This window comes from Dama dama, chromosome 1 (assembly GCF_033118175.1).
Source record: "Dama dama isolate Ldn47 chromosome 1, ASM3311817v1, whole genome shotgun sequence".
Classification (NCBI taxonomy): Eukaryota; Metazoa; Chordata; class Mammalia; order Artiodactyla; family Cervidae; genus Dama; species Dama dama.
Window position 1 is genome coordinate 43,596,579 of NC_083681.1, and position 14,183 is coordinate 43,610,761.

The 14,183-nt window shown below is 42.1% G+C and overlaps 1 protein-coding gene across 1 annotated transcript in view; it reads left to right on the plus strand.

Annotated features, from left to right (window-relative positions):
* The first annotated feature begins 2,655 nt into the window (after positions 1–2,655).
* DENND5A (DENN domain containing 5A) overlaps positions 2,656–14,183 on the plus strand; it is a 92,809-nt gene continuing 81,281 nt past the window's right edge. Inside the window, exon 1 of the mRNA XM_061147892.1 lies at positions 2,656–2,801. Within this exon, the coding sequence (XP_061003875.1) occupies positions 2,690–2,801 (112 nt within the window). The 5' untranslated portion in view covers positions 2,656–2,689. The remainder of the gene's footprint in view (positions 2,802–14,183) is intronic.

The following is a 14,183-nucleotide window of genomic DNA, read 5'->3' on the forward strand; positions in this document are numbered from 1 at the left end:
GCCCGAGCCACAACTACTGAGCCTACGTGTCACAACGAAGATCCTGTATGCCATGACTAAGACCCAGTGCAGCCAAATACATAAATAAATATTAAAAAGAAATATTGTCTTAAGAACAAAAGAGTATATTATGTTCCAGATATTTAAATTCCTTTCTTCATTCATTAAAAAATATTAGGAATCTTGAAAACAATCTTGTGGGGGTAAGAATGATTATTCCCATTTCAGAGAAGTTAACTGATGTACCTCTGCTCACATAACTAGCAAGAGTGGAAGTGAGGATTTAATCTAAAACTTAAGAGCATGTAGCTCTGTTGTTTTCCTCTGAATCTGGAAGAAGCAATCACTCTGCCAAACATATTTCTTACTGGAAAGAGATCACAGTTGAATATTCGGGGCCTCTGAGCAGTTACATTTCCCAGGGCAAATTAATACAGTCTTTTGTTTCTAACTTGTTTTAAGAGTTCAGTTAGTGTGAGAGGTCTCCTAGCACCTGATCACCCTGGACACATTGGATAAAAAGTTTCTAGACTTCAAACCGAGAATAATCAAGCCCTTTTTTAAGTCTCTTCTTCCACATGACTCCCAGAGTGATCATTCTAAGATGTAAATCAGATCTTGTCACTCCTCAGCTTAAATTCCTCCAGGTTACCATTCCTCTGACACAGGGTAAATTCTTTAGCCTGGCATTTGAAGCCTTTCCTGCTTTGTCCCTCTTCTCTCTCCCTGGTTTCATCTTTTAATTCTCTGTCTTCCAGAGAAATGAATTATCTTGTTGCTCCTATGTAACCATTTTAACCTGTCACTCCCTGTGTGTTGTTGCACATGCTGTCTGAAACATCTTTCCCTCCCTGTTTTACTTGAGATATTTCTTTTGATCCTTTGGAACTCAGGTCGGATTATATCTCCTCCTGGAAGCCTTCCCTGACCATCACCCATCCTGGAAGGATGCCCCCTTTCTAGGCATTGTAACCATTTAGCTCTCTGAGCCTCCTCTCCTGTCTCTGTGTCCCCAGCATGCAAGACAGGATGAGGCACCTCCCTCAATGCACTTTGTAAAGCTACCTTTTCTGCACTTTTTTTTTTTACTGGTTCAGGCAGGTTACATACAAAGAGGATCAGGTGCTATGGTTTCAAGTGACATCGGCTGTGACCTCTAAGTCACCCTCCCTGTGGGAACCAATACTTGAGAGTGGTACCCAGGAGAGAACTCAGGGTGAGCCTTTGTGGAAGCCAGCTGCCTTCTCAGGCCTTTAGCAGCAGCCTGTCAGAGCAGACCCTAGGCACACCTCTTGTTGGAATAATAATATAATCTCTAATATTTATTGAGTGCCTTCTACTTTCAGACACTACTCTGATCACTTAACCTGTATGAGCATTCATCTTATGTAATCACAAGAAAGATGACTGCTGGCACCTGGAAACTGCCCAAGGTCACACAGTAAATAATAATGTCAAGTTTCGAATCTGAGCACTCTGTTTCTAGAGCCTACTAGAAGTAACCACTATACACATTGCCTTCTTGATTTCCGATCTCCAGTTTTCTGCTTAGATTCTGTGGCAAATCAAATCGGAGGGTCCCAATCCAAGTACCAGGAAGCAAGTTTCTCTCCTGGTCCCCCACTTCTCTAAGGAGAACTCGCTCAGGGATGGAACTAAGAATTGTCAGAAGCAGAAGGGGAGCTCGCAGTGACAGGGGCCTCCGGAGGCTCTAGGAGAGAGAAAGGCACAGCCATGTGCAAGAGAAAAGCCATGTGCATGGAGTGGGGGTGAGAGGGCAGGGACTGATCTCAAGCCCAGGATTCAACTCCAGGCTTTGTCTTGCAGAGTTTATGTAACCATGGGGAAAGGCCTCGCTTCTTTCTGAGCCTTAGTTTCCCTATTTATAAGCCAAGGGTAAATACAGAGCGGGTTGATCACCTCTGGCAAAAGAGGAGACATCCCCAGCTCTACTCGAGAAAGTCAGCCATGGACGTCAGGGAGCAGTGCTAGGGAGAAGGCTATCTGCGGTTTAGGCCGGTGGGCTTCCTAGAATGAGGATGAGCTGGGCTTCCTAGCTCAATCTTAAGACCTATTCCGGAGACAGAGTCCAGCTAGGGAGCTCTTCCGACCTTTAGTGGGAGGCGGGGGTGGGGGCGGAGCATGGGCCAGGGGCCAGGCTCTGAAGGATGCGTCCACTCATCCCGCACCTCCGCTGCCCTTCCTAACGGAGTCGCAGCCCCGAGGGGGGTGGCGGATGCAAGCGATCCAGCAGTTGCCTGCCGCGCTGCGGCGACCGCCTGGGAAGCTGCGGCCCGCTAGGCCAGAAGAGCATCACGTCATCCTTTCCGCGAGGAGCCCTCCCCCTCCCCAACGGCGCCTGCGCAGGCGCGGCTGGAGGGAGCATTGGTGGGGGCTCTCCTCAGCGCTTTTCGCCCTTCTCCGCGCTCGCTCCGGCCGCAGCGCTCTCGGCTGGCGACAGCGGCCGCGAAGCGGAGGGGAAGGAGTCCAGGATGCGGCGCGGGGCGGCCCGGTGCCCCCCTGCCCCGTCACGGCAGCCGCGGCGGCCGCGGGGACCGGGCCAAGGCCGGGGGCGGCGGCCGGAGCCGCGGTAGCGGCGGCGGCGGGAGGGGCGGCTTGAGGGCGGGCGGGCGCCCGGGTGCGGGGGCTCGACGCTCCGCACGGCCCGGCCCGGCCCGGCCCCGGCGCCATGAGCGGCGGCGGCGGCGGCGGAGGGGGCTCGGCGCCCAGTCGCTTCGCCGACTACTTTGTCATCTGCGGGCTGGACACCGAGACCGGGCTGGAGCCGGACGAGCTGTCGGGTGAGTGCGCGCTGAGTCCGGGGCCGCTTCCCCGCGCCCCGGCCGCCGGGGACCCCGAGAAATCCTCCTCCACCCTGGCTTTGTCCCGGGAGGCGGGCGAGGGGCGAGCGCGGGGAAGGGGACGTCGGGCTGAGGAGGGGAAACGGGCAGAGGGGCTCTGAGCCGTAACGGGTCCCAACGGTCCCTGCTCCCCGCTGTGCTTGTGGCCAGGTCCTCCCGGATGAGGAGGGAAGGATCGGGTTCTCAGTTCGGTGAAGGTTGAGTGGCTTAGTGTAAAATAAAAGGGAAGCTTGTTCTCGAACACCCGTTAGGGAGGGAAAAAGGCATCCCACTCCTGGTGAAAGTAAGTTCCACCCAGACTTAAAAAAAAAAGGAAAACAAAAACTTCGTGAGTTTCGTTTGGCCTCCTCCCAAGAAACCTGTGATCGCAGTTCCTCAAAACAGTTCTAACCCAGCCCTGGGCTAGGCCCCCTGAGTTGATGGGACGTGAAGTAATAAAGTGAACTTGGGCCACACCAAGGAGGGCGAGAACTCCCTTCGTTCTGGAAAGGGTTTGTAACCCGGGGCCGTACCTTTTTTTTTTTTAATTGAAAATAATTTATGCCCTTTATGAGACCAGCGTCGTTGGTGAATAAAAGGGCAGCAGCCTAGTTGGAGAGCCTGGGTTGCGTAGTGATGCTTCTCAAGTCATCTTTCAACGGGAAGTGGTGGGGAAGTGAAGATAAGGCCCAGATCATATCTGGCACTAATTGTCAGAATTGTAAAATCCTGTGAATTCCACTGCATCGATGTCAGAGTTGTAAAGTCCCCGCGAATTCCACTGCACCGTCATTGGTTTTGGAAAAGTTTTCGTCTGGAGTGTCCAGTTTGCAGGTTTTATGTAGGTGGAGGTTTGTTGTGTCATCCTGCTTTGATGAGAGATACTCCTTTTTACTGATGTGTTTACTGTAAAGTTTTTCTCCTGAAAGCGAATATCCTGTTGACTAATTTTCCTTTGCTTCAGAGATGACAGGACAAGTTTTGTGTGTTCCTTCCCCCCAGAAAAATTTCAGTATTTCTTATGAAAAAAAATTAGATGCATACATCAAAATGGACTGTCTTTTTAAAAAACGATAAATTGATGACCTTTAACAAGGTCAGAGCAAATACACTACTTCCTCAAACTAATAGCAGGTGGAGAAAAAAATCATGAAGCAGTAATACAATTAATACTTGGTCTGATTAATTCTTGGTCTATTGTTGGGGTAGTTTTAAATTCTCTTTTTTAGGTCTTTGAATTCCTGTAATCTGATGCTGATTTTTCATTTGTGTTTCCTATTTGTTAAATTTATGACTTTGAGATTTAGTTGTTGGAATTCAGTTCATGGTACTGGAGCTGGAAGGACCTCAGAGAAGAAAATGAGCCCAGGAAGGACAATAAATTGCCTCACTTTGATCCAGTGCCCCTCTTGTGCCATAAACTGTATTTCATTGCTTGGCTGGGTTTTTAGAAAACATGTTGACATGTTTTCTACATGTTAACATGTTGACAAAGAGACTTAAAATGACACAGTTCTCCTCAGTAAAAGAAACTTTAAATTGATGAAATAAACCAGTGTTATTTTTATGCTGTGCTTTTGAGTGTCTATTTGATTTTCAAAAATAAAATGATTTGCAGATGATAAAGCTTATGAGTGGAACTGGGAATGATTTGATTTGTTAGTGAGAACACGAGTTTTGGGGTTAAACATTCTCACTCTGCTATTGACTGTCTCTGTGACTGGAGGCCAAGTTATATAACTGCTGGGGTCCTCATCTCTAAAAAAGAGAATGTAAGTAAAAAGTGTCTTATCAAGTAGACTCTCAAAAGTGTTAATTCTCTTTTAGTGAATATCTGTTAATTATCTGGCTTTTCAGGAAGCTAAAATTATATCCTTGTGAAAGCTTATTGAGCTAATAAAGAGGGGGATGAGATGTATAAAATGTGTAAAGAAGGGTATCTTTCTTTTTAAATATGGTTGCAGTAGTGGAATGCCAAGACTGTTTATTCAGTAGGTGGCCTTTGCTAGAATAAGCACTGATTGAAGGATTTCTTTTTTTTCTTCATTTCATTTCTGGTAGGTTGATAGGGGAATCTGGACCCCAGGGGGAATCTTTAAGGAAAACAAAACAATACAAATAGCTCTATGCTGGTCAGTCTTGAAGCTCTCCAGGGTGCATTTTCTCTCTGCCTTATAGCTCCCAAACTGATGATGTCATAGTAAATGAAACTATAGGAAATTGTGAGTTGCACCCAGATTCCCTAGGGAGGTACTAAGGAGTCTATGTTCTCTTCAAACAAATTAAGTTATATACCTCAGATAGATTCTATACTCTTAGTAAGTGAATCCAGAACAAACAGATCAAAGATGCTGTCTTCTTCTGGCTTTGTGGAGAAAGATTAAGATTCCTTCTTTTCTGTTTGCAGCAATAACCATAACTTGCACTGTCGAAAAAACACTTTGATCATTTAATTTTATATGAAGTCTCTCCCTGTCACCTCTTCCTCTTTCTTGTAGACTTAAGCATTTAGGCAAGTTGTGTAGTTACTTCTTGTGCAGGAACTGAAGAAGGTATGAAAATTTATTTTGTCTCTCTTTGAGTTAGTTGAGGAAGTACTTTGGGTGGAAGGAAAGAAAAAGATAATCTGTTGGTGAAGCACAGGTCTAGCCAACTGGAAGAAATGGTATCTGCTTGTTTGGGTTTTGAGTTTGTCAAGGAGATAGGGAATTCTGGAAGGAACATTTTTGATTTTGATTTTACAAAACGTTGACCCATTTTGTTGGCCCGTTCTAAGTGGGGAAGCAGATGGTAGTAGATTCCAGTCTCTCTTTCTACCTCTTTGATAGATGGGTATTCTGGACATCTTCATTTTCGCTTTTTCTTCTTATGGTCACCACTAGGTGACTGCAGCAGAAGGTTTACCAGGACATGGGACTCTTGAGTTAACTTTCCCTATCTCTGTCTGAGAGTTAAGTTTCCGGTATGCTTGTAACCTATTTCTTACTTTGGAATCTTTACATTCCTTTTCACTGACCTGCACCCAGCACTGAGATATAAGTATCCTAGGTTCATGAATCTGCTACTCCAGTTTCTTAGGCTCTGAATAGTGGGTCTTGCCAAGAATTAAAGAGAGGGCTTGGGAACATAGATGGGAAACTAGCCAGTGTCCTGTATGAACCTACTTAGAACACAGTACCCTGAAATCATCTTTTATTTATTTATTTATTTTTGAAATCATCTTTTAATATCATCATTAAAAGAGAAAAAATGGTTCACTGTCCAGGAAAGCCAGAGGACTGGTCAGATCTTACTGCCCCTTAACTATATTGGACAGTGAAGTTAGAACAACAGAATCATGGAATGTCAAACATGGAAGCACCTTTTTTTTAAAAAAATATGTATTTATTTGGCTGCATCAGGTCTTAGTCGTGGCATGCAGATCGTTGCATCATTTGAGACTTTTGTTGCTGTGCTGTGTGCAGATGCTCTAGTCGTGGCACGTGGGCTCAGTAGTTGTGGTGCCTGGGCTTAGTTGCTCCAAGGCATGTGGGGCTTTAGTATTGCATGGAGAATACACAACCACTGGACCACCAGGGAAGTCCTTGCCAGCTCTCTTAGAGATTATATAACCTGATTTTTACTGATGAGGAAACTGAGGTCCTGAGAAAGTTGGGGAACATTTGTCTAACTTGCTACATTTTATCCTTTTTTTCTTCTCTTAGAGTGTATGCTTTGCAGGACTTTGATGGGTGGTGGGGAGACAGTAAAACGTTTGTTTGGCAGGAGCAGACCTAAGATTGTTTTTTTTCTAGGGCAGGTTTCTGTTTCATGTTAAGCAAAGATACTGTGTGTGATTAACAAGAGAGAGATCATGTCTTTTTTTTTTTTAGTTTTTTCTTTTGATGTAACTTCACACCAAACGTTGTCATTCAGTACAAAGAACTCTAGTGCATCCTTTTTCCAGACTCAGTGTTAACATTTTGCTCCATTTGCCTTATCACTTAGTATGCATCATCTTTCTCTTTCTAATATATAAAAATGTCTTTATTGAGATATATATGTCTTCTATTTAAAATACACAATTTTGTGTTTTTTAGTATATTCACAGAGTTGTACAATTATTACTACAATCAGTTTTAGAATATTTTCATCATTTGCCCTTCAAACCTATATCCATTAGCAGTTACTACCTGTATCCTTCCAACTCCCTAATACCCCAGCTGTAAGCACCCACTATTCTACTGTTTTTTTTTGGGGGGGACCTTTTATTTTCTTATCACTAAATCAATACTAGTTCACATCATTATTCACATCCATAGTATAAGAAAAATGTAATCTCTTCATGCAGAAATAGTAGTTAACATTTTAATATAGATTCTTCTAGACCTTTTATTAAAATGAAAGGTACTTCTATTATTGTAATTATAATTTTGTAAAAACAAGTGCTGATGAGTTTGAGAAAGAAGAGAATTTGAAGGCGGTAGGTTGTCTGAGAACCCCTAGATAGCATATTAAAAAGCAGAGACGTTACTTTGCCAACAAAGGTCCATCTAGTCAAGGCTATGGTTTTTCCAGTGGTCATGTGTGGATGTGAGAGTTGGACTGTGATGAAAGCTGAGTGCCGAAGAATTGATGCTTTTGAACTGTGGTCTTGGAGAAGACTCTTGAGAGTCCCTTGGACTGCAGGGAGATCCAACCAGTCCATCCTAAAGGAGATCAGTCCTGGGTGTTCATTGGAAGGATTGATGCTGAAGCTGAAACTCCAATACTTTGGCCACCTGATGCGAAGAGTTGACTCATTGGAAAAGACCCTGATGCTGGGAAGGATTGTGGGCAGGAGGAGAAGGGGATGACAGAGGATGAGATGGCTGGATGGCATCACTGACTTGATGGACATGAGTTTGAGTAAACTCCGGGAGTTTGTGATGGACAGGGAGGCTTAGTGTGCTGCGATTCGTGGGGTCGCAAAGAGTCGGACATGACTGAGCGACTGAACTGAACTGAACTGAATCTATCTTTGATCTTTATGGATTTGTCTATTTTGGACATTTCATACAAATGGAATCATATAATATATGGTCTTTTGTGACTGGCTTCTTTCACTTAGCATGTTTTCAGGGTTCATCTATGTTGTAACATGTATCCGTACATTGTTTCTTTTTATGGCAGAATGATATTGTATATAGATATACCACCTTTTGCTTATCATAGTTGATATACATTTGGATTATTTATATACTTTTCATTTATTACAGATAATGGTATTGTGAACATTTGTGTATATATATTTTCATTTCTCTTAGGTATATGCCTAGGAGTGGAATGGCTGGGTTAATGGCCAGTGTTTAACCTTTTGAGAAATTGCAGACTGTTTTCCAAAACAGCTGCACTATTTTACATTCCCACTAGTGGTGTTTGAGGGTTACACGCTCTGTATCCTCACCAGCACTTACTATCTTTTTGATCACGGGTGGCCTAGGGGGTGTGAAGTGGTATCACAGTGTGGTTTTGATTTGCATATTCCTGGATGACTCAGAAGGATATTTTACTTAAAAGAAAAGAAAAAAAGCTTATCTCTTCTCAGAGATGAAGTGAGTATAAAAAGTTTGATGAGCCAGTTTCAAACAGGTAGTCAATTTGAACTAACCTTGGATTTTATTTTCCTCTACCAGTCTGGTCAGTTCTGGGCAGATTCTCTCAGATTCTCTTTATAAAATAATCATTTTATAAAGGCATCTTCTCTGAAGCTCAGACTCCTAGCTGAAGCAAAACTCAAATCCTGATGGCTTACCTCAGGCATTTGTGGATACTTCCAGAGGTCAGGGTAGGAGGAGGAGAGTTCTTAAGTTAGGTCCTGTGTTTCCTTTTATAAGGTAGAGCAAATAAGAAGTCTGGAGGAGAGACTAACACATAGAAAACAATTACAGAGCAGCCCCAAGGCAGTTTAGAATTATATGCTAAATTTAGTTGGAGAGACTGTGTTCTTAACCGAAGAGCACCTACTTCACACACCCTTAGGTAGGGAGGATCACATTGAAGGTAAGTGGATTTCACTTTAATAACACTAGGGCTCTGCTCCCCTTTTCTTAGGAGGAAATCCTGAGTAACAGTGTTTGGTGTTTAAACCAAATTCTTAGACTCTGTTTAGCCCTTCCTTCCTTTTGTAGTAGATTATAAATAAAGTTTTTCTAGCCTCAGTCCTCCTTCAGTAATACCCATTTCCCGTCCTGTATCCTTTTATAAGTCTAGTCCTATATCCTTTTGTATATCCTTGTGTTTTTGGCTAACTCTGGTGGAAGATAGGCTTGACTCAGCTCCTCAATTCCTATTGCCATCCTTGGATTTGAATTACTGTCAGGTAGTCCTAGAGGTCTCTCAGGAACCTGGGTACACAGGAGGGGACCTATACTTGATATGTTTTAGGTTACTCCTGGATAGGCATAGGACCTAGTAAAAGAGAGAAATTCTTGCCTTTTGGAAGCTGGTGTCTTCTTGTGAAATTCATTGATAACACACAGGCTATCACTACTAGATTTTTAGATTTAGTTCTCAAAAGTTTTTAGGTGAGGCAGATACTGGTTAAATGTCTGTGTTCCAGATGTTTTGTGATGACTGATTTTAGTTCAGAGTATGTAGAACCCTGGATGTTGGAGTCCTGTCATGGTGGAAAATGAGGGCATGCGCTATTTTCAGTGTGCTTCCTAGGAGTCGGCTATGGCTCCAGGAAGTTAGATGAGAGTGGCTATTGTTTAGACCATCAGGTTTTCAAATATTATACTTAGGATATTTGCTTGATTGTCATCCATGGGATCTATCATAGTTTTCTGTTATAGAAAGCCAGGTTAGTAATTTGTTTTGTTCATTAGTGTGATGGGCATTTCAGGTCAAAACTTTGCTAGGCCATCTGTGATGTACTCAATGGTCTGACCTAGCTGCATTAATCTAAAATGTTTTTATGGAGTGCTGAGGGGCGTTGAGCAGGGAGAAGATGTGTGGAGGTTCCTCTTATTAATGAACCTTATTAAGGTTCATCCCTCTGTGAGTGTGAGTCCAATTCTTTGTTTTCTAAACTACTCCTAGTTGGCAAAGCATAATATGAGTATGAATTCATTTATCTTGGTCATAGAATCAAAAACTGTCAGAGCTAGATCTGAAATAGTCCAGCTCCCACTTTTGACATATTAATATTTATAAATGACATAATAGTTTTTAAACACTTTTTAATGTTTTCAGCCCCATTTGAGAATATATTTTTTGGTCCACTGTTGCCCAGCAATTTAGAAAGAACTGTTAGAATCCACGTCTTCTGTCTGCTTCTCACCGTTGATGAGATTACTCCTTTTTTTTTTTTGGCCATGCCAAGTGGCTTGCAGGATCTTACCTGGGGTTTGACCAGGGGTCAAACCTCCCCCCTTGGCAGTGAAAGTGCAGGGTCCTAACCACTGGACCACCAAGGAATTCCTGAGATTATTATTTTGAAATGATAGATTTGTCAATACTTAAGCAATGATGTAAGTATTAATACCAGACCACCTTACCTGCCTCCTGAGAAATCTGTATGCAGGTCAAGAAGCAACAATTAGAACTGTGCATGGAACAACAGACTGGTTCCAAATTGGGAAAGGAGTATGTCAAGGCTGTATATTGTTACCCTGCTTACTTAACTTATATGCAGTGTACATCATGCAAAATGCTGGGCTGGATGAAGCACAAGCTGGAATCAAAATTGCTGGGAGAAATATCAATAACCTCAGATGCACAGATGACACCACCCTTATGGCAGAAAGCGAAGAAGAACTGAAGAGCATTTTGATGAAAGTGAAAGAGAGTGAAAAAGTTGGCTTAAAACTCAACATTCAGAAAACTAAGATCATGGCATCCGGTCCCATCACTTCATGGCAAATAGATGGGGAAAAAATGGAAACAGTGACAGACTTTATTTTCTTGGGCTCCAAAATCACTGCAGATGGTGATTGTAGCCGTGAAATTAAAAGATGCTTGCTCCTTGGAAGAAAAGCTCTGACCAACCTAGACGACATATTAAAAAGCAGAGACATTACTTTACCAACACAAGTGTCTAGTCAAAGCTATGGTTTTTCCAGTAGTCATGTATAGATGTGAGAGTTGGACTATAAAGAAAGCTGAACGCTGAAGAATTGATGCTTTTGAACTGTGGTGTTGGAGAAGACTCTTGAGAGTCCCTTGGATTGCAAGGAAATCCAACCAGTCCATCCTAAAGGAGATCAGTCCTGACTATTTGATGGAAGGACTGATGCTGAAGCTGAAACGCCAATACTTTGGCCACCTGATGCGAAGAACTGACTCATTTGAAAAGCCCTTGATGCTGGGAAAGATTGAAGGCAGTAGGAGAAGGGGATGACAGAGGATGAGATGGTTGGATGGCATCACCGACTCGATGGACATGAGTTTGAGCAAGATCCAGGAGTTGGTGATAGACAGGGAAGACTGTCATGCTGCAGTCCATGGGGTTGCAAAGAGTTAGACACAACTGAGCAACTGAACTGAACTGACTGAAGCAATAACTTAATCTTTGAGTAGCAGAACTGTTGTGTGGCCTCTTTGATTCAGTCCCCAAACCACAATGCAGTAGAGGAGCTCTGTCAGGAGAGGAGTCAGGTTACTTGTTTTTTGAATTGTTGAGGCTGGTTGGTATTTTTTAATATATATTTTCCTATCTCCCCATTCTTATCAGTTCTGGAATTTTTTTTTTTTTTTTAAGACCAAATAGTTACTGGGGTTTTGTTTCTAAGAAGCTCTCTTTGGTGAATCTGTTTCAGGATGTTTTATGCTTTTTGTCTTAAGTCAGTTTTCTTTGAAAAGAAAAAAAAAAAAATGTTTGCACTTGCTAACCTCAAAAATCCCTCCCTGTAGCCTGCAGTTTGCATCTTTTTCTGGTTGTCATTGGGTGCTGGCTGTGACTTCTTTTTTAAAAAATAATTTTGTTTATTTTTGGCTGTGCTGGGTCTTTGTTGCTGCGAGGGCTTTTCTTCAGTTGTGGTGAGTGGGGGGCTACTCTAGTTGCAGTGCAGGGGCTTCTCATTGCAGGGGCTTCTGTTGTTGAGGATCTCAGGCTCTAGGGTACACAGGCTTCAGTAGTTGTGGCACGTGGACTCCATAGTTGTGGCTCCCGGGCTCTAGAGCGCAGGCTCAATAGTTGCAGTGAGGGGGCTTAGCTGGTCTCCTCAGCATGTGGGATCTTCCCCCATCTTGGTTCAATCCCGTATCCCCTGCATTGGCAGACATATTCTTTACCACTGAACCACCAGGGAAGCCCTGGTTGGGACTTCTGATTTACCATATTCTTTATAATGAAAAGATATGGAAAACAACTAAGAAATTTTTAGGATTTTTAAAGTCAGAAAGGAAAAAATGATTTAGAAATAATAATCATAAATCACAATTAATAAGTGGATAAACCCAATTTACAAAAACTTAGATTCATTAAAAAAAATACATTAGAATTACTTTTCCAGGAATTTCAGAAGAATTCCTTTCTCAGTTGTGTCATCTCTGGTGTCCTTTTTCCCCTTGTTTTGTGTAGTTGTAGAATAGCTTTTTAACAGTGTCATGAAGATAGGTATTAATTATTGCTATACTGTTGAAGAAAACCAAAGGTTTTATTTTGAGTATGTTAGATATCTCTTTTCTTCTTTCCCCAGAGTCTTTATTTGACAATGACCATTACATTAAAATTTTTTCCTGATTATAAAGACCATAGGTCTTTATACAAATTAAAACATTACAGAACCATATTATAACGTCACTTGTTCTAGAGTCAGGTAGACAAATTTCTTAGCTTTGCTAGAAGACCATGCTTTATCTAGTAGGTATTTGATAAATATTGTATTGATTATGAAAAGATAAAGCCTGCTTATTCGGGCTTTCAAAGAATTGTATGTAACCATGCTTTTTTTTTTTCTGCTATAAGACATAGTACTTAACTTTTTAAAACAAATAAGCCAGACTTCCACAGCTTTTCCAAGTGCTGAGTAATAAAGAATATGGAGGTTTGTAGAAGAGTAGTAATGATTGTTTTCCCATACTCAAAAAGCTAAGGGTCAATGGCAGATTTGGAGATAAAATGGTGATAGGAGAGGTATTTTGTATTGCTGCTGCTGTTGCTGCTGAGTCACTTCAATCGTGTTCGACTCTGTGCGACCCCATAGACGACAGCCCACCAGGCTCCCCCGTCTCTGGGATTCTCCAGGCAAGAATACTGGAGTGGGTTGCCATTTCCTTCTCCAGTGCATGCAAGTGAAACGTGAAAGTGAAGTTGCTCAGTCATTTCCGACTCTTAGCGACCCCATGGACTACGTCCTACCAGGCTCCTCCGTCCATGGGATTTTCCAGGCAAGAGTACTGGAGTGGGGTGCCATTGCCTTCTCCGATTTTGTATTGCACTGTGATTATTTCATAATTTTTAATAGAGCTAAATTTTATAAAGTTTGGATGAACTTTTTTTTTTTTTTAAAGTGAATCCGTATAGTTTTAGTTATTTAACCAGTCCTATTGACAAGTTGACTTAGGATCACAGTCTCTTGTTGGGAAAAATAAAACAAAAACCTAGAAGTATCACCTGCTAAACTAACCAGTTGCGCTTAATTCTGAAATTCTGTATGTTCAAATGGTTTTTAATCCTTTTCTTTGCTAAATAATTATCTTAATAATCACCCTTTACGCCCACTGTGAAACACATTCTTTTGGCTGCAGTTTTATTGTTTGAAAAGTTGATATTTAAGTATTTGTAGTTTTATCTTCTAGAAGAATGTTTAGTGTTTTGTGGAGGATTATTGGTCTGCTGGTCTAGCTCTGTTGGTTGCTAGCTCAGTTGGGAGTGAATGTGATGAATTTAATGAGGCCAGGGTCATTGAATTAATCTTCCTAAGGACCAGTTAGCTTTGTTCTACCCATTTTTATGCTACCCTCTGTACTCACAAGTACACTAGGTCATGCGGAACACAGTCAAGGAAATGAGGCTAGAGTAAGCTGGTCCATGCCTAATAATTAAATTAATAGATATTATTTATTGAATAGATTTCATTGCTAGGTACCACAAGACATTATCCTCGCTTTACAGTTTACGAAAGCACTGGTAACTGCTGAGCCCACACTTCAGAGCCCAGGAGCCTCAACACTGAGCCCGTATGCCACAATTGCTGGAGCTGGTACGCCTACAGCCCTGGGTCTGCTACAAGAGAAGTCACTGGAGTTAGAATCTCCTGCACCACAACTAGAGAACCCCACGTGCAGCAGTGAAGATCCAGTGCAACAAAAGTAGCTAACTAAATAAATAAACAAGTGTATTTTAAAAATGAAGTGAAAGTAAAAGTGAGAGATATT